The sequence below is a fragment of the Sphaerodactylus townsendi genome, linkage group LG06 (genome assembly GCF_021028975.2).
Source record: "Sphaerodactylus townsendi isolate TG3544 linkage group LG06, MPM_Stown_v2.3, whole genome shotgun sequence".
Classification (NCBI taxonomy): Eukaryota; Metazoa; Chordata; class Lepidosauria; order Squamata; family Sphaerodactylidae; genus Sphaerodactylus; species Sphaerodactylus townsendi.
Window position 1 is genome coordinate 131937095 of NC_059430.1, and position 24861 is coordinate 131961955.

Consider the following 24861-nt stretch of genomic DNA (forward strand, 5'->3'; position numbering starts at 1 on the left):
ATAGCCTGAGGAGCCCTCCCTCCCCCATGATGAAAGCTTTACTGTATCCACCTGCTGCCACCCCTAGGGGCCTATGCAGGGGGGGCTGAAACTTGAAGACCTTGAGCTCACCTGGGCGTCCTCAGCCTCAGGGTCCGTGTGAAGAAACTAAACCAGCCCCTTGGTCCATCAGGGTCCGTATTCCCTACTCCAGCGGGCAGCGGCTCTTCAGGGTCTCCGGTCTTTCCCATCACCTGCTGATTCCTCCTTTTAAGCGGAGGTGGTTGGGATCGAACTTTGGACCTTCTGCATGCAAAGTAGCAGCTCTTCCACTGAGCCAGGGCCCCGCCCCTCAACACCATTGGTCAGTCCCTGGGGGCCTCAGGAGGTCTCACGCCCCCTACAGGTATTCATTTGCAGCCTTGCAGGGGCCTTTGAAACACACAAACAAGACTTTCCAAAGGAACACCCTATACCAGTGATGGCGAACCTATGGCACAGGTGCCAGAGGTGGCACTCGGAGCCCTCCCTGTGGGCACGTGCAAACAGAGTCGCCACCCACATCTAGGCTGGCCTGGGCCACTGGGCTCGATTATTAGCATTAAACCTAGTTTTGGGGAAGCAGGGTAGGTAACCCTGATAAGCACTGGTAACCCGCCACTGGCGTAGCTCCAACGGGGACAACCGGGGCGTTCCGCCCCGGGCGGGCTCCTGCCAGGTCACGTGGGGGGCGGCAGCGTCGACTGCCGGCTGCAGCTGGGCTGCTGGGCGTGCCTGGCCTTGCTGGGGCGGACCTGCAGCAAAAGCAGGCCTCCTGGTGGGCCCATGCGGCTGGCTGAGGGGCGGGGAGTTTGAGGGGGCGGGCCCACAGCTTGAACAGGCACCACATGTGTCCTGTGGCTAGCATACGGCCTGAAGAGGAGCGACGGAAAGGCTGCTGTAACGGGAGCCCTTTCCACTTCTGTGAGCCGCCAGCAGTCCCCAAGCGCCTGCCTGCCGGAGCCTGAAGACGAACAACAGGTCAGGTAAGCAGCACGCAGGCACTGGCTGGCAGGCAGCCAGACTGGCCTTGGATTGATCCGGCCGGGCGGGCGGGCGGGCGGGGGGGGGCAACGACTACCCGCTGTTTGGGAGGGTGGGGGGTGGCCTGGGCGACTCTCTTCCTCCCCTCGGCTGCGTTTGGTATTTATGGTTCTCTGGCCGGGTAGGGCCTTTTGCAAGGATTTTTCTCCTGTAAGAGAGCCTGCAAGAAAGTCTCCAGCTCTCTTACAGGAGAAAAATCCTTGCAGAAGGCCCTGCTGGCCATGGAGCGCGCCAAACACCCCCAGAGCAGCCGAGGGTAGCCCCAGCCAGGTCTTGATCCGAGGGGGTGGGGGTGGGGGCGAGCCGCTGTTTGGGAGGGTGGGGGGTGGCCTGGGCGACTTTCAGTTGTTTGATGCACTCGATGGCCAGTAGGGCCTTTTGTGATTTTTTTCTCCTGTAAGAGAGCTGGAGACTTTCTTGCAGGGTCTCTTACAGGAGAAAAATCCTTGCAGAAGGCCCTGCCGGCCAAGGAGCGTGCCAGACACCCCCAAAGCAGCCGAGGGCAGCCCCAGCCAGGTCTTGATCCTGTGATCTCAATTTGTGAAGAGAGGTCCTTGAAAGATGGACTTGAGTGTGGAGACAGGACCTTGAAAAATGGATTCTAGAGTTTAGTATCTGTATTATGCAGTATGTTGTGAGAGAATCCTCAAGATGGGAAATCTTGGTGTTTTTACTGAAATGTTTATGATTCCGAGAATAGTTCCCACAGTATAAAGATAATAAAGGCATGTGACTGTAAATAAATCTATACCATGTAAGACTAATTCCCAATGTATTGTACAGAAATATTTGTATTTTATTTCCAAGTTAAGTTATTTTTATAAAGAATAATTTATTTTTAAGCTATTCCAAGTTTTCTAAGTTAATGCTATTTCTAAAGACTGTGAATTCATGTTAAGGTAAGTGCCTTTCTTACATTGTTATTGTTAAAATTCGCCCCTTTCCTCCCTTCCTTTCCTTCCTGGCTCTTGTACTGTATTTCTAATGCTGGGGGGCAACTCAGTGCTGGATATAACATCATAAAACATTTCTCATAGCAGCAATAAAAAACATTTTGAAAGCATTCTTGAGAATGTTTTCAACATTTTTTATTTCCTCTTGCTGTGTGGCATTGGCTCATTGCTGTGTTCTTGTTCAGATTTGTGAGTTAGGACATGTTCTATAAATGAGATGGTGACTTTGAGATGACCTGGTGCAAAAAATCATTCATATTGGTGGTAGTGGTGGAGGGCAGCTGCCCATATAGCGAAAAACTCAGGGATTTCGGCCCCGCTACATTTTCCCTAGCTACGCCCCTGTAACCCACTGATTTTCATGCGAAGAACTAAAGCACGATCCTTTACCTGGGAGCAAACTCAGTTGCTGTCAATGGGGCTTGCTTCTGAGTAAACCCTCCTAGGGTCGTGATTCACCCGTTGGAAGAGCTGCATGGTTGCTTCAAAGCAGTGCCACTGACTACCACGGAAGCTTACTCCCCGAAAATGTACGCTCTCGGAGCCAACTGTTTTTAAAAAAACTAAAACCTCAGTATTCAGGTTAAATTGCCGTGTTGGCACTTTGCGATAAACAAGTGGGTTTTGGGTTGCAATTTGGGCACCCAGTCTTGAAAAGGTTCGCTAACACTGCCCTATACATACAGGGCAAGGGGGTGTTTGTATTAAGTGCCATCAAGTTGCTCCAACTCTATGAATTCATGACCTTCAAATAAGGTTTTCCCAAGGAAGACCACATATGGCTTGATTTGATCTTTAACCCACTGACTGGCCTTGGGGGGGGGGGGGGGTTCCTACAGTATTTGTAAAAGTCCCCTCCAACACCACACTTCAAAGGAACCCAGCACAGGGACCTTGGTCCAGAGTCAAGGGGGGCGGGGGGCTTCCTTGAAAAGAAAATTGACTGCAGCGGCGCTGCTGCTTGCAGCCAGCAGATGGATCTAAAGCTGCATTTGGTCAGCAGAAGACGGATGAATAATCTGGTTCAACTGAATTTTTGCCGGGACTTCAGGATTCCAGAAGCATCAACTAGGAGCAGCAAATCTGAACTGGAGTCTTGGGGCTCTTTCAAGGCAAAAGTGTTTCCTTTTCTCCAAGAGCTCCAGTCCACAGACGCTTCTATTAGATGAAGAACAGGCTGGCCAAGATTTATGTCTCTTCTCCCCCCCCAGCCCCCCCCCCCAACTAATTCTTAGTTCCCTCAATGCGTTAACAGGGTCTTAGAAGCGGCCAGCTATTCCCTTGGAAAACCAGAGCAGGACCGGTGCCGGTTGGACCCTGCTTCCAACAGTTTGCTGAGAAGCCTCTTCCGTCCTGCTGTAGCCTCTGAACATGTGCAGATTCTGCATCTGGCTTACATATTCAGTATAGGATTCTGGCTACTTCTTCACTTCTCTCCCAGTCCATCTCTAGCCACAGTCTGTCAGGACCTCCATGCCTGTCAGTGCCTAGATGTCTTGCTGTGTGTGAATTGCAAATGTTTCCCTCTTCCCTTCCTGGCAACCTCCTGGCGCCAGCCCATCTTCAAAGATGGTGTGAACGGTTCCCAGGTTCTTTGAAGCTCTGTAGTGCAATTGTTGTAGAAACTGTAGTGGACATTTGGTGTGGGGCGAAACGGCGGCGGCGGGGGGTGGGGTTTGAAGGATATAGGTCCTGGATCTGAGCTCTCTAGCTCAGATCCTGCTTTCTATTGTTACTCTTCGTGTTGCCAGAAATAAACTGCTTTAGGACGGTCTCTGTTATTTCCACGTTCGAGAGTCTGACACAGTTAGGAAAGCCCCAGCTGGCCAGCAACTTTTTTGTACCAGCAGCAGATTCCTCTTGAAGCCCCGCCCCTTTTAACAGCAACAAAAGAGCTGCTCCTTTTTTTTATACCAAAGAAAGAGATGAAAAGGAACCCCTGCCCCGTGACATGCTGAGAGTTACACCCCATAATGCCCCCTCCCTCCAGTACATATTTTCATAAAATCACAAAACAGAATCACAAAACTCTCCAGGCCGGCTAGCGCAGGAAGGGTTAAACACAAAAGAGACCTGCCCTTCAAACAAGGGGTCTCCCAGACTTTCCCACAGCCAAAAAAGGGGTGCTAGGGAAGTGAGATAGCAAGCAGAGTCCCCTCCATAGATGGGTGGTTTTCCTAGCCAAAAGGTGCTGCCACTGTGTGGTTGGCTGAGCTACATGCAAAGAGGTCAGGTCACAAATGGTCTCCAATGAATACTTCCTTTTTAAAAACATCAGTACAGCTGCTGCTCCCCACAACTTGATGGCCATATTTAAAAGGATGTCACACTGAAGAGGGAGCAAGTTTGTTTTCTGTTGCTCCAGAGACTAGGACCAGGAGTCATGGGTTCAAACTATGCGAAATGAGATTCCACCTAAACATTAGGAAGAACTTCCTGACAGTAAGGGCTGCTTGACTGCCTCGGAGGGTGGCGGAGTCTCCTTCTTTGGTGGTTTTTAAACAGAGGCTGGATGAACATATGTCGGGAGTGCTTTGATTGTGTGTTCCTGCATGGCAGGGGGTTGGACTTGATGGCTTTTGTGGTCTCCTCCAACTCTATGATTCTACAACAGGAAGAAATTCAATTCCAGTCTCTATATAGGAACCTGAAAAGCTGCGTTTTGCCAAATCATTGTGCTCAATATTACAGTTCTGAATTCTTCCTTGACGCCTGCTTCACAGATCTGGACAGCTCTCATGCCATAGGAAGGCAGGGCTTCCCAAGCAAAAAGTTGGACATCCAAGTTGGACTTTTCAGAAGTCTGCCACTGTTTTGATAAAAAGAAATGTTAACTCCTGCAGTTTTAGCAGATACCGTTCACACAACTTCCATTCGAGACGAACTGCACTGTCAAACTCTGGGTTTTGCTGAGGAGCGGGTCACACAACTGGCACTGTAGCCACTCCAAGGAATTCTTGACCCATTTTCTAGAAGACGACATTTAAAATGCATATGATGAAACAACAACCCCTTCACGCACATGACAAGAATACACAGAAACCTATCATACATCAAGGAGGAAATGGTAGCTAGAAATCATAGAGTTGGAAGAGACCACCAGGGCTATCAAGTCCAACCACCTGCCATGCAGGAACACACAATCAAAGCACTCCCGACATGTTCATCCAGCCTCTTTTTCAAAACCTCCAAAGAAGGAGACTCCACCACACTCCAAGGTACTGCATTCCACTGTCGAACAGTCCTGACTGTCAGGAAGTTCTTCCTGATGTTTAGGTGGAATCTCTTTTCCTGCACCTTGAACCCGTTACTCCTGATCCTAGTCTCTGGAGCAGCAGAAATCAAGCTTGCTCCCTCGCCAACATGACGTCCCTTCAAATATCTAAAGATGGCTTTCATGTCACCTCTTAACCTTCTCTTAAATTCTCATGAATTAGGAGGAAAAGTTTTCCTGGATACATTCAGACAACAACCCAGCAGGTACCACATACTTTCCTTACCATGATTCAGACCTTCACTAATGGCTTCCAAAACAGGACTGGGGAATTCCCAGAGATGTGAGGGGCACAGCCTGGGAACTTTGGGGTGGGAAAGGAGCTCAGCAAGCACGCCCTGATGTTCATCCGTCCACCTGAAGCTGCTGTTTCCTTGAGGGGGAGCAGATCTCTGGAGGTTAGTTGTCATTCTGGGGGAATTCCAGGCCCCACTTGGAGGCTGACAGACCAGCTGTTGAAGACTGAAATCAATCAACCAATCATTGCCTCTCACAGCAGCCCATCTTGAGTTCCATTCAAGGTGTAGGTGCTAGTGTAACCTGAGCTTGTGGGTTCTGTGGGGCAGAACTTGGAATGAGTTTGCAACAACAATTTTTTAAAACAAAATGGTTTACTTTTTTAATATATAACATCGAACATCAACATTTAACATCACACTTCAAGGTCCTGTTCAGGTTGCATTTTCAAGTCCTTATATTTACAGTCTACTGATACTGCCAAGTCCAATTCTTCTTTGCAAGTGGGTTGGCTCCTGAAGACTCCAAGGGCTTGGTGAACAGGATTCAACATGATGAAGGTTTCCAGGAGAACTCTCACCCATTACGACCACAAAAAACCCTGAAACAGTAAACTCCAACATTTACAACATAGCAAAAAATAAACAACTACCTTCCCAGTAGTTCCCAACAATATTTCAGTTACCTTAACAAGGTGTTAAGGGCTTATACAACCAAGGTCCGAGTCTGGTAGCCTTGTCTCCTCCAACTACATGAGGTCTGCTGCAGCCTCTTGCTGGTTTGAGTCTCCACCCCTTACTGGGTTAACCCATTTTGAGCATGGGTGTTACAATAGCCCTTAAAAAAGCCTCCACGCTCTGGGAGTCTCATACCTAAAGGGCCACACCTCTTCGTGTGAGCCCATCTGCATTTCCAGCTGCAAAGTGTTTACAGCTGACTCCTGACTCCAGCAGCTCAGCTGGGTCTTCTTGGTGGAGAGAGCTCCACATAGAGGTACAGCAAACAACTGCACTATTTTGCTTTTGCCAAAGGTTTCAATAACTTTCCTAAGTGAGCTTTTAACCTCTGAAAAGAGCAGCTTTGCCTTGGATCCCACAAACGGGCAGTGCGTGCTTTGATAGCTGAAGCACCTGACAACTGCTGGAAAGTTTATTCCCAGAAATAAAAGCTGCACTCGTCAGGCAGCTGACAGTCGTGGCTCTTAGAACATGTGTGTTCTGCAACTCCAAGAATAAATGTTCCCCCAGCTGAAAATGGTGGGTAGGAAAATCTGCTGTCTGCTGTCATTTTGTTCGCAAGGTCCACGTTTACAGCAGATCTTTCTGGGTTGCTGCTTTATGGCATTTGTAAATGTCTGATTCATTTTTTCGATTTAATACGTTCAAAATCATTGTTATTTAATATTGTTCAATATTAATGTCGGCATTTAATCACAGCTCAGTTCTAAGAATTTAATTTTTTCTTGGAGTACATCTTTCATAGAATCATAGAGTTGGAAAAGACCCCAAGGGCCATGCAGTCTGACCCCCAGCAATGCAGGAACACACAATCAAAGTACTCCTGACAGTTAGCCATCCAGCCTCTGTTTCTACAAGAGGTTGTCTTTTGTGTGTGTGCGTGTGGATGTATGAAGACAGAATCCAAGCAGATCTGAACACACTGGAACAGCAATCAGATGTGAACAAGATGCAATTCCACAAGGGCAAGGGCAGAGTTCTACATCTGGGTGACAAAAATGAGAAGCACACATGTAACCCCCATGCTCAGAATGGGTTGACCCAGAAAGGGGTGGAGACTCAAAGCAGCAGGAGGCTGCAGAGCTCATGTAGTTTGGAGGAGACAAGGCTACCAGACTCGGACCTTGATTTCTATAAGCCCTTAACACCTTGTTAAGGGTTTCTTTTTTGTGTTTGTAATGGGTGAGAGTTCTCCTGGAAACCTTCATCATGTTGAATCCTGTTCATCAAGCCCTTGGAGTCTTCAGGAGCCAACCCACTTGCAAAGAAGAATTGGACTTGGCAGTATCAGTAGACTGTAACTATAAGGACTTGAAAATGCAACCTGAACAGGACCTTTGTAGTCGTGCCCTTCAAGGAGTCAGCGCCGTGAAGAACGCTTGAGACAGGATCACGAGGAGATATCATCTGGTGGGAGAGCGCCAGCAGGAGCCGCTGGGGGTCCGTGATCCCTACAGCGACTCTGCAGCGTGCTAGCAATTCTATATCACCTTTTATTAGGAGGGTTCCACAATGGGGGCGTGCAGAAGAGGCCAGGAAGCCAGGGGAAGCGGAACGGGAGAAGCGAGGAGACCGAAGAGATCATCATGGCTGATGCATGAGGAGTCTCCACCCTGGCTGCTAATGCGTCTGCGGGAGGAGAAACATCAAGCTGTCTGGGTCCTGAAAATCCTCACCTGGGGGCAAAGGCCCATTGTCCCTTTGTCTAGGACACCTGGTGGCTGTGAGCCAGGTAGTTCATGACCTGTGACTCATCGGGGGGTGAGGGGCGGGGGAGCGGTGCGACCAGAAGATCGTAGGAGCGCTGGCATCCCAGCGCTCTACTTACGGTGCTGCTGGATCAGCGGCTCATCCCTACAGACCTTGAAGTGTGATGTTAAATGTTGATGTTATATGTTATATGTTAAGAAAGTAAACCATTTTGTTTTTAAAAATTTGTTGTTGCAAACTCATTCCAAGTTCTGCCCCACAGAACCCACAAGCTGAGGTTACACACACACACTGCAAGGGGGGGATACACTTCTGGGTAACACTGTGTTCTATTACCCACTGAGGATTAGATGTGTGCTCGTCACTCCAAATATCCAGGTTTCCTGCAGAATTCCCACTTCACCAGCGCAGAACGTGCATTCATCCTGTTTCTGGTGCTCCCCCCGCCCTCCATCACGTGTTATTTTAGAACCTGGACGAAAGTAAACCTTTTCGAAAAACGCGTGGGCAATCTGGAGCAGTGGGGAAGTTGGTGTGTGTGTGTGTGTGTGAATCCAGATTCGAACTATCCGCCCTTGTGAGTGACGTGGAGCCTCCCATCCAATCAGGGACATGGGCAATATACCCCATTAAACTTTCCCTTCTCACTAGACACAGTGTGTAACAGACTTCCCTCTGTGATACACCTCTGAAGATGCCAGCCACAGATGCAAGCAAAAAGTTAGGAACAAGATCCACCAGACCACGGCCACGCAGCCCGGAAAACCCACCACAACCAGTATGACTGAACTTTTTTGGGGGGGGGGGATTATGGTGAGATTAGTTCAGCTGTAGAATCGGCTGCCTAGGGCGGAGGTGAGCTCCTCCTCTCTGGCAGTTCTCAAGTAGCAGCTGGTCGGGGTGCTCTAGACTGATCCTGCAATGAAGAAGAAGAAGAAGAAGAAGAGTTTGGATTTATATCCCCCCTTTCTCTCCTGCAGGAGACTCAAAGGGGCTTACAAGCTCCTTGCCCTTCCCCCCTCACAACAAACACCCTGTGAGGTAGGCGGGGCTGAGAGAGCTCCGAAAAGCTGTGACTAGCCCAAGGTCACCCAGCTGGCTTGTGTGGGAGTATACAGGCTAATCTGAATTCCCCAGATAAGCCTCCACAGCTCAAGCGGCAGAGCTGGAATCGAACCCAGTTCCTCCAGATTAGATACACGAGCTCTTAACCTCCTACACCACTGCTGCTCTCCTCTGGGGGTTGGACTAGATGGCCTCTATGGCCCCTTCCAACTCTATGATTGTATGGTTCTCTCTCTCTCTCCTCTCTCTTCCTCCCTATCTAACCTTCTATAAATGCCCCCACCCATAATCCCAGCAAGAGACAAGGGTGCTTGGAGTAAGGCAGTCAAAAGGAAATGCTTCTTGACACAACAAGGGATTCAGGTGTGGAATTGGCCGCCAGCGGATATAGTTATGGCCACTGACATGCACAGCATTAAAGAGGATTAGACATATTCCTGGAGGGCAGGTTTATCAGTGGCCACGAGCCATGGAGACTGAAGGGAACAAGCGGTGAACCTCCGAATCCCAGGGCCAGGAAGAGCATCGAGCAAAGGCCCCAGCCTGTATGCCCTATTGTGGGTTCTCCAGAAGAAACGGCTGACCTCGAATGAGAGAGGATGAGGGCAAAGATAGCCCACTGGTCTGATTCAGCAGGGCTCTTCTGATGTTCTGAGATGCTTGGGGACAATCTCTCGCTTTTCGTTGCCCAGAGTGGTGAAGGTGGTTTAAAAGAGGAAACAGGAGCAGCAGTGGCGTAGGAGGTTAAGAGCTCGTGTATCTAATCTGGAGGAACCGGGTTTGATTCCCCGCTCTGCCGCCTGAGTTGTGAAGGCTTATCTGGGGAATTCAGACTAGCCTGTACACTCCCACACTCGCCAGCTGGGTGATCTTGGGCTAGTCACAGCTTCTCGGAGCTCTCTCAGCCCCACCCACCTCACAGGGTGTTTGTTGTGAGGGGGGAAGGGCAAGGAGGTTGTCAGCCCCTTTTGAGTCTCCTGCAGGAGAGAAAGGGGGGATATAAATCCAAACTCCTGCTCTTCTTCTTCTTCTTCTTCTTCTTCTTCTTCTTCTTCTTCTTCTTCTTCTTCTTCTTCTTCTTCTTCTTCTTCTTCTTCTCCTCCTCCTCCTCCTCCTCCTCCTCGTAGTCGTCAGGCATGTTCCCTCCCCCCTCCTGCTTTCACCCTCTGGGGACTACACAGATCAGTCAGGTTTTCCCAAAGCCTTCTGAAGCTATTTGGTCAGACCAGCAGACACAGGAAAAGTCTGTACACACAGACCAGAAAGGTCTGGGGAAACGAAGCTTCCCGCTAGCCTCTTGTGGGTCAAAGTCCGGTCTCTTCTTCATGTCTGTGAGAAGAACAATTTGCCAGCTTCATCAGCTGAACAGCCAGTGATTGTGGGAGGGGTGCGTGTGTGTTTTCATATCACATCACACAACAGCATGTGCTCGCTAGAGCAAGAGACAGGGGAAAAGCAGGGGCAGGGCAGACCACAGGGGGAACCTAACGTTCCTTCTCGACAGAGCAGAGGTCTTTCAAAGACAGGGTTGCCAACTCCGAGTTCAGAAATTCCTGGAGATTTGGGTGGGGATATAATTCCATAGGATATAATTCAGTGGATGTAATTCCATCGGGACCGCCCTCCAAAGAAACCACGGCCTCCGGGGCTCATGCTCTCTGCCAGCTGGAGCTCATTTGCCATTCCAGGAGGTCTTCAGGTCTCGCCTGGAGAGTGGCAACACTGTCAGGGGAAGTTTGTACCCAGCCCCCCGTTTTAATTTGAACGGCAGTCACAGGACACGAAATAAAGCCACAGAGATACCTCCAAACCCTCCCTGATCTAGCCTGAAAAATCTGGCACAGAGAGAGGCCTCCTGTATGATCATCCTTGGGCATTGAGACCCCCTTTCATTCTGCAGTTCCCTGGTGGGTTAAAGAAATCTTTGTGATTGGAGGGGAAAGAGCCCAGAGGAGGAAAAGGTCAAGCAGCGTAGTGGTTAAGAGCAGGTGCATTCTAATCTGGAGGAACCGGGTTTGATTCCCAGCTCTGCCGCCTGAGCTGTGGAGGCTTATCTGGGGAATTCAGATTAGCCTGTGCACTCCCACACACGCCAGCTGGGTGACCTTGGGCTAGTCACAGCTCTATGGAGCTCTCTCAGCCCCACCCACCTCACAGGGTGTTTGTTGTGAGGGGGGAAGGGCAAGGAGATTGTCAGCCCCTTTGAGTCTCCTTACAGGAGAGAAAGGGGGGATAGAAATCCAAATTCTTCTTCTTCTCTTCTTCTTGAGGAACGGAATACCTTGGTGACCAACCAAGGCATAGATGTCAAATTCGCGGCCCTCCAGATGTTATGGACTACAGTTCCCATGATGGGAACTGTAGTCCATAACATCTGGAGGGCCGCGAGTTTGACACCTGTGAACCAAGGCATCGGAGAGATCTCCAGCTAAAGGATCTGATGTGAAAAACCTTCCTTTGCCTGAGAGATACAGTCTTGCCAACAGGTACAGTTGGGTTGCCAACCTTCAGGTGACGCCTAGAGATCTCCCACTATTATAATGGATCTTCAGAAGACCAAGATCCATTCTCCTGGAGAAAATGGCGGCTTTGGAGGGTGGATTCTTTGGGATGACAACACTCTGCTGAGGACTCCCCCTCCCCAAACTCTGCCCACCACAGGCTCCACCCACCAAATTTCCAAGTATTTCCAGTCTCAGAGCTGGTGTAACCCCCATGCTCAGAATGGGTTGACTCAGAAAGGGGTGGAGACTCAAAGCAGCAGGAGGCTGCAGAGCTCATGTAGTTTGGAGGAGACAAGGCTACCAGACTCGGACCTTGATTTCTATAAGCCCTCAACACCTTGTTAAGGGGTTTTATGTTTGTGATGGGTGAGAGTTCTCCTGGAAACCTTCATCATGTTGAATCCTGTTCATCAAGCCCTTGGAGTCTTCAGGAGCCAACCCACTTGCAAAGAAGAATTGGACTCAGCAATATCAGTAGACTGTAAATATAAGAAGAAGAAGAAGAAGAAGAGTTTGGATTTATATCCCCCCTTTCTCTCCTGCAGGAGACTCAAAGGGGCTGACAATCTCCTTGCCCTTCCCCCCTCACAACAAACACCCTGTGAGGTGGGTGGGGCTGAGAGAGCTCCGAGAAGCTGTGACTAGCCCAAGGTCACCCAGCTGGCGTATGTGGGAGTGTACAGGCTAATCTGAATTCCCCAGATCAGCCTCCACAGCTCAGGCGGCAGAGCTGGGAATCAAACCCGGTTCCTCCAGATTACATACATGAGCTCTTAACCTCCTACACCACTGCTGCTGTGCTGCCCTAACCATTAGGGATCACCATTAGGGCCGCCCTAACCATTAGGGATCACTCTTTTGCAGCACAGGACTTGAAAATGCAACTTAACAGGACTGTAATGGGTTAAATGTTAAAAGTGTTATTTGTTAAGAAAGTAAACCATTTTGTTTTAAATTTTGTTTCTTTGCAACTCCTTCCAAGTACTGCCCCACAGAACTCACAAGCTGAGGTTACAGTGGCACTCTAAATACCGGTAGGTCAGACAGGGGCCCCTTCCGCACATGCAGAATAATGCACTTTCGAGGCACTTTGCAGGTGGATTTGACTGTGTGGAATAGCAAAATCCACCTGCAAACAATTGTGAAAGTGGATTGAAAGTGCATTATTCTGCATGTGCGGAAGGGGCCAAAGAGTCACATTCTAGATGGGGTCCAGTGGGGTAACCAGAATGCATGTTCTTATTTGTACCCCACCTTTCTCCCTCAATGGGGATCCAGAACAGCGTACATCATTCTTTGCTTTATCCTCACCACAACCCTGTGAGGGAGGCTAATCTAAGAGTCAGTGTGGCTTATTGGTTAAGAGCAGAGGACTTTAACACGGAGAACCAGTTTCATTTCCCTGCCCCTCTACATGAAGCCTGCTGGGTGACCTTGGGCCACTCACAGTTCTCTCAGAACTCTCAGCCCATGTGGAAGCAAGAACGGAAAACCATATCTTTACACTTCTTGCCTCAAAATCTGATGGGGTTATCATAAGTCAGTTGTAACTCGATAGCACTTCCCGCCATTCTGCAGCCGAGGGGGGGATTCGAGCCTTGGTTTGAACCTGGTTCTCCCAGTTTCCAGTCTGACACTCTAACCACTGTGCCACACTGGCTGTCAGATTAATGGAAGCGTGCCTTTTTATATTAAGTCAGGGAAGGGAGAAGGGATCCAGAGGCCTCCTGGATTTCCCCCCAGAACTTGCCTAGCAATGCTAGAACTCCCCCTGGGAATTTATGAGACTTTTTGAAGAAGACAGTCCCTCTGAGCAGGTGCAGAGTGCCTTTCTGTCGTCAGTGAGGGAAAGGGCAGGGCAAAGCAAGACTTGTGGGCAGCCTTTGCCGCAATATCTGTGTTTACCGCTGAGATCCTCCCAAGCAACAGATAATTTCCGAGGCGCATCCCTGCAGCCCCAACCACAGCGGAAAGCAAGTCTTCTTCTGACTCGGGTTTTGTTTTGGCAAAAGGATCGAGGAGAAACGAGAAGGGTAGGATGGCCGGTGAACTCCCTGCCTTGGCATTTAATTATGCCTTCCACAGAGGTTGGCTGCCTCTTGGGAACACACCTCGGATGGGGAAATTGAGGCCGGGAGAAGCGGAAACGACTCGCCTACAGCATCGAGGGTGGGAACTCTCTGGGACCAGGTGTTCAGTTTTCACCAGGCCGCCCTAACCATTACGGATCACTCTTTTGCAGCACAGGAAGAGGATCCAGAAGTTTCCTCTCTTGAAGAGCCCTGTTGCTGACAGAAGCTCAGAACAACGAAGGGCCCAGGGACTGGCAGCCATCCAAAGGTGAGAACCTGGCTTTTGGATTTGACCAGGCAGGGGGTGGGGGGTGGGGGGGAGTAGACCAAGGTCTTAAAGAGTTCCTTCCAAATGCAGCCACGGAGTCTTTGCAGTCACCCTAAAAGAATCTTGGAGTCTATCCTCGTGTGTCGTTTATGCACCTGACTATATGATCACCCAGATGCCAGATTCTTTTTCAAACATGACAACAGACATTGTCAATCTGTTTATTTGATTGGATTTTCTGCCCTAATAGAGATTTTTAAACATTTCTGTCCCACTGTCTCAGGTCGGTTAAAGCCAAATATTGCATGGAATAAAACCGATGCTAAAAAATGAACCCCAACAATACTGGGCAAGAGATCTTCAGACTTAGAAATTGGCAGAAGATGCTGTGTGTTTGGGGCGGGCGGGCGGGGGGGGGGGATGAACTGGTAGCTGATTCGGTGCAGGCCAAAGAAAGGACTTTCCCTGTATAATGCATAAACTGGGGAGGGGCGGGGATCGGATGGCCAATGTGTGGCCACTGGGTTGCTGGAATTTAAAAACATAAGAACTAGCCTGCTGGATCAGACCAGAGTCCATCTAGTCCAGCTCTCTGCTACTCGCAGTGGCCCACCAGGTGCCTTTGGGAGCTCACGTGCAGGATGTGAAAGCAATGGCCTTCTGCTGCTGCTGCTCCCCCTGAGCACCTGGTCTGCTAATCTGCAATCTGAGATCAAGGAGGATCGAGATTGGTAGCCATAGATCGACTTCTCCTCCATAAATCTGTCCAAGCCCTTTTTAAAGCTATCCAGGTTAGTGGCCATCGCCACCTCCTGTGGCAGCATATTCCAAACACCAATCACACGTTGCGTGAAGAAGTGTTTTCTTTCTTTCTTTCTTTCTTTCTTTCTTTCTTTCTTTCTTTCTTTCTTTCTTTCTTTCTTTTTCTTTCTTTCTTTTTCTTTCTTTCTTTCTTTCTTTCTTTCTTTCTTTCTTTCTTTCTTTCTTTCAAACATTTCCCAGCCGCCTTCCTTTCTTACAGAGCTCGAGGCCGCTTGCAATCATAGATAAAACACATGGAATAAAAGACACTAACAACATAAACCCATAATTCAGAAACGCCCGTCAGAACTGCTGCTGAACTTTGCCCCATGCCATCGTGAATAAAATCGTTTTCAACCGTCTCCCGAAGACCCAAGTACCTCCCTGGGAAGGTGGTTCTGTAATTGTGGGCTGGCCCCCCTCTTGTGTGCCCCCCAGAGGTGAGCATCTGGGGTCAGGAGGACCCCTGCAGAGTTGCCAACTGTGGGTTGGGAAATTCCTGCTGATTTGGACATGGAGCATATGCAGAGTAGGGTTTGGGGAGGCAAGAGACCTCCGTGGAGTATAATATTATAGAGCAGTGGTGGCGAACCTTTGGCACTCCAGATGTTATGGACTACAATTCCCATCAGCCCCTGCCAGCATGGCCAATTGGTTCCGGCCGTGAAAGCCTTCGACAATACAGAAAAAGGATATTTCACACATGCCCATAAATAGACATATATGTCTATAAGCAATCAAAGTGTGACTTGTACAAAATACCCAATGTCAGAAGGGCCGAGTGCCATCGTTGTTTTCTTGTAAGTCACAAAAAGACAATTATGGCACTTGGCCTGTTTGACATTGGGAACATTGTACAAGCCACACTTGTCGTACACACCCCGGAGTATCCTGTCCCACTTGGACTACACCACACTGATGCTGTGGACCCCCACTTTGGGCACTGGCCCTGTGACTGTGGCAATCCTTCTTGCCGTGTCCGCTTCATCAGATACTGGACAGGGTGTCCTTCCGTTGGCAGAGGAAGGGCTGGGGGTGGGGGGCTATTACCAGGAAGGACCTTGAAACTCCAGAAGGAGGTGGGTTACCTCATCTGCAGAGTAAACAAGCTAGGAGGGGACCCTGCCCAACAGGAGTGAGATAAACAATATATGCAAACCTCTAGTGACAAGCAATTATTTTCCCTAGGGCGCTAACTGCTGCCAGTTGAGCTTGATGGGACTGGTACATCAGTTAGAGGGTTGAGCTAGGCTGCGGGAGAACCACATGCAGATCCCTGCTCTGTTGTGAAATTCTGTGGGTGACTGTAGGCCAGTTGCCTTCTCTCAGTCTAGTTCACCTCACAGGGTGGTCAGGAGAGCATAATGCAGAACCGGGAGGTCGGGTGGGAGAAAATGATCCAGAGGTAGATTATTTATTTATTTATGTATTTGTTTGTTTGTTTATTTATATCCCACCTTTCTTCCCTGTGGGGACCCAACACGGCTTGAAACATTCTCCTGTTTGATCCTCACAACAACCCTGTGAGGTAGGCCAGGCAGAGAAAATACAACTGGCACAAGGTCACCCAGCAAGCCTCCATGACAGAGTAGAGATTCAAACCTGGGTCTCTCGGATTGTAGTGCAACACTCCAACTCAGCCGTTCCACACTGGAGTTTGTTTTTCTTGCGAATCTTTTTACAAGTTCTTCCATCTGTCATGGAATATCAGAGCTTCCATTTTTGACGGGAGAGGTGTGTCCATTTCTTCCCTTTCGTGTTGGCAGCTGCTCAAGGTAAACAGCTGGCGGACACTCCTGGCACATGATAAGATAAGCTTCAAAGAGATGAAGAAACGTGTTTGGGGAATACATTAGCATCCTCAAATAGACCTCTGCTCTGATGACACCCGTTGGTCAAGCTCAGGTTGGAGGTCAAAATCTCGACGGTTAGGAATGTCAGCTTTTTCAGGAGTTAAAACATTCAAGCTTCTAGTCCTCGTGTCTGCATAGGTAAGCTTGGGAACAGATAGGCGACAGCTGGCGTAACACTGTCTGAAACCATCATCAAGATTTCTGTGGCAATCACTCATGCCGTGTTCACTTCATCAGATACGTAACAGGGTGACCTTCCGTTGGCAGAGATGGGGATAGAAACATAGGAAGGGGTGGGGTGGGGGTCACAGGCTGGGTCTATCGTGACCTCCATGTTTATATCCCAGCAGAGTCATGGTCAGAGTGTCAGACTAGCATATGGAAGACCCACAATCAAATCCCCACTTTGCCATGGGCGCTTGCTGCATGATCCTGAGCCTCTCAGCCTGGCCTACCTTACACGGCTGTTGTGAGGAAAAACTATAAGCCACTTTCGGTCCCCACTGGAGAGAAAGTTGGGGTACAACTGACCTGAATAAAATAGAAATAAATATCCCAAACTTATAACTTAAATTCTCAAGCTGGTTAATAATATTAAAAACATACACAGACTCCTAGAACTGGAGGCACAGAGAACAGAACCTCCAATAAGACCCTCCAATACTGGTGAGGATCAGAATTAGGGGCCGACAGAAGGTCCTGATGGGAAGAAAATGGTACCAGAGCGGGTGGTTTTGTGGGAAATGCACATCTTCCTCTGGCGTGGCCACTGTGGTTGGCAACAGGAAGATGAACATGCAGCTCAGAGACCCCCAAAATCTGGCAGAGACCCAGATGAGGCCGTCCCACCCAGAGGTGGGATCCAGCAGGTTCTCTCCAGTTCCCGAGAGTGGGTCACTCATTATTTGTGTGTGCCGAGAGGGGGGTTACTAATTGGGTCTGCTTTTCCGTTAGAAATTCCATTAGGTCCAAAAATCATAAAGTTCTGTTGTCTCCTATGTGGCTGGTTAGCGAAGGTAGAAAACGGGATCATTCTCCCTGTTGGGCTGTTTTAAAAACATATTTTAGAAATATGGTAAAGTTCCTGGTTTAAGGAAAGTCTCCTTCTTTTGATTTCTAGAAACAAAATTAAGTATTTGAAAGTATTAAGTATTTGACAGGCAGTCAAGTGGAGAAGAAGTCGTTGTTTCTGTTGGCAGTAGACGATAGGACTTGCTATAATGAGTTTAAATTATGGACAGAAAGATACCAGCTGGAAATTAGGAACTTTTTTTAACAGTAAGAGTTTTTTACAGTAACAGAGAAATTATTAATGCCCCGCCCCTGGAATGCCCGGCCACGCCCCCGTCGTGCCCCGCCCCATTGGCGCTACATCACTGTTTGAATCCCACCACCATGGGAACCTGTTACTAGAATTTTTGGATCCCACCACTGGTCCCACCCCCTCCCTCAGTGGCCTCACAAGACAGTCCCGTGGGTTCAAGCCTGGCTGCTTTTAGAGTCCCTTCAGCCCCGAGCGTACGCAGGGCACCTGAACCCCACCATCTCCTTCCTTGCAGGTTGCAAGCCATGGGGAGCCCGCCCGAGCCCCTGCCGCAGCTGTGCCGGGGCTACATCTACGCCATCCACGGCTTCTTCTTGGAGAAGATCTTTGCAGCCATGGTGGGCGAAGACAGCCCTTTCGAGCGTGCCGGCAGCCTGGGCTCCTTCCTGGCCTACGGCTTCTGCGGCCTGACCTTGGAGCGCATCTACCTGGCTCTGCGCAATGACTGCTGCCTCCTGACCCGCTGCCTCCTCTACATCCTGTGCATCTACTCATGGGAGCTCGGCACGGGCGGCCTCCTGTCCTGCTTTGGAGCCTGTCCCTGGGACTACGGCGAGTACAGCTACAACCTGATGGGCCTGATCGCCTTGGAGTATTTCCTCTTCTGGTTCGTGGGCTCCCTTCTGCTGGAGAAACTGGTCATCTGCAACACGCTGCGGATCCTGCTGGCCGAGCCCTGGAAAGCCGAGAAGAAACCTATGCCCAGATTTGAACTGAAAGACGACTGATCTTGGTTGGGCCGGGAGGGGGAGGGGAGAGGGGTGTCAGTTGGAGTTGGAGATCAGCTGCGTCCTTCTCTCAAACCCAGCTTCCTTTTTAACAAAACACCCTCCCTGGGAGGGTTTCCTTTCTTTGCAATCCCTCTGGTCCCTTTCTCCCTCTTCTGGAAAGCACAAGAGGAAGGAACAACCAGGAACATCTTCCTGCCTCTATGAGCCAACCTGGGGGAACCGCCAGAGATCTGAACTTGGTTGAGGGTCACAGACAAGTCCCACCTTCCATATTCTCCTCGTTTGGGTCCTCTCCACGAGCTGCACATGAAAACTGCTAAATAGTTCAGTGGTAATTTTAAAAAACTTCCCAAGGGGAAAGGACCATCACCCCCCTGCTCTTCCATCCCTGGATTTGCCACAGAGCAAGATCCTAAAAACAAGGCAGAGGTCTGATTGAAGGCTGAGAACTCCATTCTTTTCAGGGTTCCTTCCCAACAAACTGACTTGTAGCAACTCCGTTTATTTTGAATAAAATATTATTAATAAATTATTTGTTTTTAAGAGTGGATTGATATTCCTGCTTTCCGTGAACTGTACCTGGGCTGGGACCCGAGGAACCGAGGACACCTTTTGGCCCCTGTGAGCTTTGTGGGCAGAAGGAGCATTTCCCTAGCATCTTTATCTTTATTAACCTTTAATAGGCATAGATAGATCAAGATTTACACAGACACATTCTGCAGTCTCAAGTATAGTTCAGTAGCAAGGAAATAGTCCACATAACTTGACTTCGAGGGATTCAAATCACTTCAGATTTTTTTTTCAAGGAAATAGCCAGAGCAAATGACAGTAAATACCCCTACACATCAATGTATGATAATATGTAGAAATACAAGTATCCCCTAATATAAGAAAATTACTGCAATAGAAATAGATCTGTTTAGCAAGTTAAAAGCAAAATAATACAGCAATAGGTATCCTACCATGCCGAATATTAGACAGATTGGAGAAGATACCTATCTTTTATAAGAAGTTCTACGTTTGTTTTATGTATCATATTTGATATTTAAAAATTTGATTCTGTGCCAAATAATGAACCAATTTGGTTTAGTGTACTGGTATATATATATATATATATATATATATATATATATATATATATATATATATAAAATACAGTTAAAAGTAATAAAATGGGAATAAATTAGCACTTTAAAATGGTTGTCAAGTATAGAGCTACCATACGTGTTGTATGAGCATTGTAATCTCCAAGAAGAAGAGATTTCCCTAGCATTTGGAACGCCCTGTTTCCTGGCGACCCCCCCTTGCCCCCTCGTTCCTGGCTTTCCAAACCCACAGATCTGTCCAGCCAGCAGACATGCTTCCTGCCAGCCGAAGGCACCTTCCGTAAAGCACACGTTTTCCCAGAGAGCTTCGGGCAGTGGTTGGTCTGATGTGCATTCCTGCTGGTTGGTTGAGGGCAGGGGTCAGCAACCTGTGGCTCCGGAGCCGCATGCGGCTCTTCCGTCCTTGTACTGCGGCTCCACGTGGCTTGGGACCTGAATAGCCCATGAAAGGGCAAAGCAACATAAAATGGGAGGAGGGAATAGAAGGCATTGCAGACAAAGAGCCTCCAAGCCTAGTCCCATTTTATTTCCACTTCATACGCAATGCTTTCCCTCTTTCCTTCGGCCCCGCATTACCGTGTCTAATGGGAACCCGAAGTGCGCACTTGCGTGGAACTCTTGTTATTCGATCTCTTTGCACAGAGAGGGTTTGTGCGGGCAAAAGTGACGTTTTCGGCTCCAAATGTTTTCTTTTCCGTGGAAAACGGGTCCAAATGGCTCTTTGGGTGTTAAAGGTTGCCGACCCCTGGTTTAGGGGGAAAACATTCTCCTGATAGGGGGTCTTAGCTGTGCTTCTTGCTCCTGAAAGATGTGGCTGTTTATTGGCTTAGTGTCTTGCAAGCACGGGCCCCGGACGGGCAGGCGCACCAACAGCAGCGGGCAGCTTGGTTTGATTCCCTTTCCCCCCTCTTAGGTATTCTCTCCTCCTCCTATTGGTTTGGAGAGATATTGGGAGCTGCAATCTCCCTGCTCCACCTGCTGCATACAACATACTATAGCCCCCTAGCCACATGTAGCAAGCCCACTACCAGAGTGTGTTAATTAAAAACACAATTATGCCTCCCCCGGGGTGGGCGAAGAAGATGATATATGCATCTGCTCATTACGACTGCACATTTAATCCACCTCCGTGACCTTTGGTAAAACTTAACTTTACTTAATGCCATAGAGGCCCTCCAAAGCAGGAAACCGATCTCTGTAGTCTGGAGAGTCGTTGGAATTCCAGGAGATCTCCAGACACCACCTGGAAAAGGCAACGGCCACCACGTGACAGCACGCAAACTGGGCTGCTGCAGCTGCATTTCTTACATCTAACCGGTGAGGCGTCCCGCCACCTCAGCTTCTTTATTTCAACAAAGTCTCGCCAAAATTGCAGGGCTCCGCCACAGTTTGCCAGCCGAGTGAGCCAGAAACGATTTCTTCACTTGCGCCAAGCATTGCCCCAGCTAGCACTACGCACGTGTGTAAGTGCCCGCACTTGGGGAGGACAGGGGAGAGATTGTCACAAGGAGAAGACAGAAGACTCAAGCATCCCAAGCTACAGGCATGTTATATTGCATGATTGAGCCTAGATAAAAATCAGGGTCCTCCCAAAATGATCCACATGACCCCATCAGAGTGGGTGGGGAACGTCCCCAACTGTTGATGAATTGGAACAGTCAGCTGACTAATGCGCCATCAGGGTATTTAAACTGTAGCAAACCACCCACTCCAATTCCCTCTTAAGTTGGACTTGGGAAACCCAGGTTTGAATGCCATGGAAGCTTGCTGGGCGACCTTGGGCCAGTCAGCCTAAATCTCAGCCTAGATCAGTGGTGGCGAACCTTTGGCACTCCAGATGTTATGGACTACAATCCCCATCAGCCCCTGCCAGCATGGCCAATTGGTTCGCCACCACTGATCTAGGCTGAGGTTCGCCACCACTGATCTAGGCTGAGATTTAGGCTGACTGGCCCAATTGGCCATGCTGGCAGGGGCTGATGGGAATTGTAGTCCATAACATCTGGAGTGCCAAATGTTCGTCACCACAGGCCTAGATCCTGACAAGTATTTGGATGGGAGACCTTCAAGAGGCAGGCAGTGGCAAACCACCTCTGAATGTCTCCTACCTTGTAAGCCCTACAGGATCACCATAAGTCAGCTGTGACTTGACAGCAAAACACACACACACACACAGAGTAAGCCCAGGCCGAAACCAAACAAGGTCAAGCAGGAATTCTCACCCGATATTGCAGAGCGGGGGCTGCATTAGCCTGCTTGAAACACAACCCATCATCACGAGCAGGACATTGCGTATGGATTCTAATGAGCATAGATTGCAAATTTCCTCCCCTCTCTTATCAGAAACATAGCTAGGACTTTAGCTCATAGCCTTGCATGCAATCCCGCTTGGATTTCAACATTCCTGGGTATTGCATGTTAGCAATAACTCCCACCTGGACTGGCTGGTCCACACAAGAAAATCCAGTTGGGAAAATGACTGCTGTTCTTGTAACCACAAGAATGCTGTTCTTGTAACAACACAGCAACAGCCAATGAGGAGCAGAGACAGCCTAAAATTATTTCCAGATATATATGTGAAACCATGGCGGGTCACTGAGATTGTGGTATGTGGTTTCGAGCTGTATGATAGCAGCATTCTCTCCTGACGTTTATGCATCTGTGGCTGGCATCTTCAGGATCCTCCACCAGTACAGCCACAAATATCCTTCTAATATGACCGAAATACAACCCCAGTATTTCCAGATGGATGGGTGAGTAAGAGCCTGTTTTTGCAGTATTTGTTATCAGTCCTTATTTTGCTAAACTTCTTACATTATATTGATTCTTGACTTGGATGACATCTGATTATTGAAATTGAGGAAAAATGCCCATATTCAAGTTGCATCACTATGAAATAAAAATATTGGGACTAATCACATGCACTGTGACCTTTATTGAAATTGACCAAAGAATGGGCCCAACTAATTTTCCCATTCAATCTCACCAACTCCTCTCTTTACTAACTATGCAAAACTGAACTATTCAAGAGGGCTCTTCTGCACTGGCAATAGGGTAGCCACTGAAGAGACGATGTCACAAAATACTGGCAACTTTGCTCTGTACTATGTATTGTCGAAGGCTTTCATGGCCGGATTCAACTGGTTGTGGTGGGTTTTCCGGGCTGTGTGGCCGTGGTCTGGTAGATCTTGTTCCTAACATCTTCAGAGGTGTATCCAGAGGTGGGATCCAGCAGGTTCTCACAGGTTCCCGAGAGTAGGTTACTAATTATTTGTGTGTGTCGAGAGGGGGTTACTAATTGGTGATTTTGCCACGTAATTTTTGCCTTAGTTACGCCTGTTTGCCTTAGTGGTCGCTGCTGCTGACTCAATCACTTTGCCCAGAAGGGTAAATATGAGACTGGGTGATAATTGGCCACATCATTTTCTGTACTGATTTTTAAAAATTACTGTTTATAGTTTGTTGGCCCAGATAGCCCCAGGCTAATAAGCAGGATCAACCCTGGTTAGTATGTGGATGGCACCTCCAAAACACACCAAAATTATCTATCTATCTATCTATCTATCTATCTATCTATCTATCTATCTATCTATCTATCTATCTATCTATCTATCTATCTATCTATCTATCTATCTATCTATCTATCTATCTAGCTAGCTAGCTATCTAGCTATCTATCTAGGGCTCATGATGTTGAGGCAGGCAATGGCAAAACACCTCCAAATGTTTCTTGCTTTGAAAACCCTACAGGGCTGCCATAAATCAGCTGTCACTGATGTCACACACAAATTCCACAGCCCCCCCCCCCCAAAAAAAAACTCCTGGCATTTTCTGCACTGTTGTCTGGAGAGCACTTGTAATTCTAAGAAAACTCCAGGCCCCACCAGGAGATTGGCAACCCCGTGTGCATACTCTCTTTTCTGCAGGGAGCTCTTTGATGTGATAGAGCAGGGGTGTCAAACTCGCGGCCCTCCAGATGTTCATGAACTACAATTCCCATCAGTCCCTCCCAACATGAGCATTGGCTGTACTGGCAAAGGCTGATGGGAATTGTAGTTTATGAACATCTGGAGGGCCGCGAGTTTGACACCTGTGTGATAGAGGCTCTACCATCAGTGGCAAGAAGTGGGATGCTCCATTCTACCATCTCCCACCTCAGAGCCTCCTCCACCCCAGGTATGAACTTGAGGTCGTAGAGAAAGTGCCGATCCAGTGTGAAAAAGGCAAACGTTATGTCGGAGGTTGAATGAATTGAAAATAAAATGGCCAATATTATAATGTCCCTGCGTAGATCAAAGGTGCAGTCTCATTTAAAATATTGTGTCCAGTTCTAGTTGCTGTATTTCTTACCCCCTCCCCTCCAGGGCCCAGCTGGCAGTGATACAAGCCCTGGAGAGGGAATGTCAGACCCCCATTCCAGGTACTTGGGGGGGGGAGGGTGCTGAAAGGCCCCAGACTCACTTCTCACGGTGGCCCTCTGAGGTTAGCGACCTGGTGACGAGACATCTCAAGTTGGCCAAAGGCATCGCATGAACACAACATCGCAGCAGGGTCTTTCAGGCTGTTTATGGGTAGGACCTACCTCGCAGGGTGGTTGTCAGGGCAACATCTATTTGCCAGGTAGATGTGCATCTAGGGCAGTGGTGGCAAACCTTTGGCACTCCAGATGTTATGGACTACAATTGGCCATGCTGGCAGGGGCTGATGGGAATTGTAGTCCATAACATCTGGAGTGCCAAAGGTTCGCCACCACGGATCTAGGGTTTTCACCTCAGCAAACCCAGCTGTGTCGCAGTTTCTGAGAGCATGAGCGGTCACAGGGCACCCAAGAAGTTTCCATGGCAAAGATGGGGGGTTGAAGCCAAATTCTAACCTCTCCCCTCCCCCAAAATACACACACACTGCCCCAACCCACACTGGTTTCCAATTGTTACCCTGGAGCTGGGTCCTGGTTTTATCTCCAAGAGGACCATATGTTACAGGTCAATACTCCCGTTGCCCAGGAAACAGATAGAAGACAGCAGGAAGGAAAGCAGGCCAGCGTCTCCCCCCCCTCCCCAATCACTAACAATTTAAATGGAAATTTCCACACTCTCTGCTGCCGCTGCATGCCGACACAGACAGAGGCCTCCGGACCCCTCTCCAAACACAGCCGGCCACAAACG

General features: G+C 48.8%; 1 protein-coding gene across 5 annotated transcripts; it reads left to right on the plus strand.

Annotated features, from left to right (window-relative positions):
- The first annotated feature begins 849 nt into the window (after positions 1-849).
- LOC125435749 (transmembrane protein 229b-like) lies at positions 850-19134 on the plus strand. Of its 5 annotated transcripts, none has more exons than XM_048502116.1 (3): positions 850-1004; positions 13785-13882; positions 18096-19134. In XM_048502116.1, the coding sequence occupies exon 3, from the start codon at positions 18106-18108 to the stop codon at positions 18586-18588; it is 483 nt and encodes a 160-aa protein (XP_048358073.1). In that variant the 5' UTR covers positions 850-1004; positions 13785-13882; positions 18096-18105; the 3' UTR covers positions 18589-19134. The 5 variants fall into 5 exon arrangements, with proteins under 5 accessions (XP_048358073.1, XP_048358076.1, XP_048358074.1 ...); XM_048502119.1 differs by having other exon boundaries at positions 13790-13882; XM_048502117.1 differs by having other exon boundaries at positions 850-999.
- Positions 19135-24861: the final 5727 nt, after the last annotated feature.

Bases quoted from the DNA above. Each gene is read 5' to 3' on its own strand.
- LOC125435749 (XM_048502116.1), top strand. From the start codon at position 18,106: ATGGGGAGCCCGCCCGAGCCCCTGCCGCAGCTGTGCCGGGGCTACATC.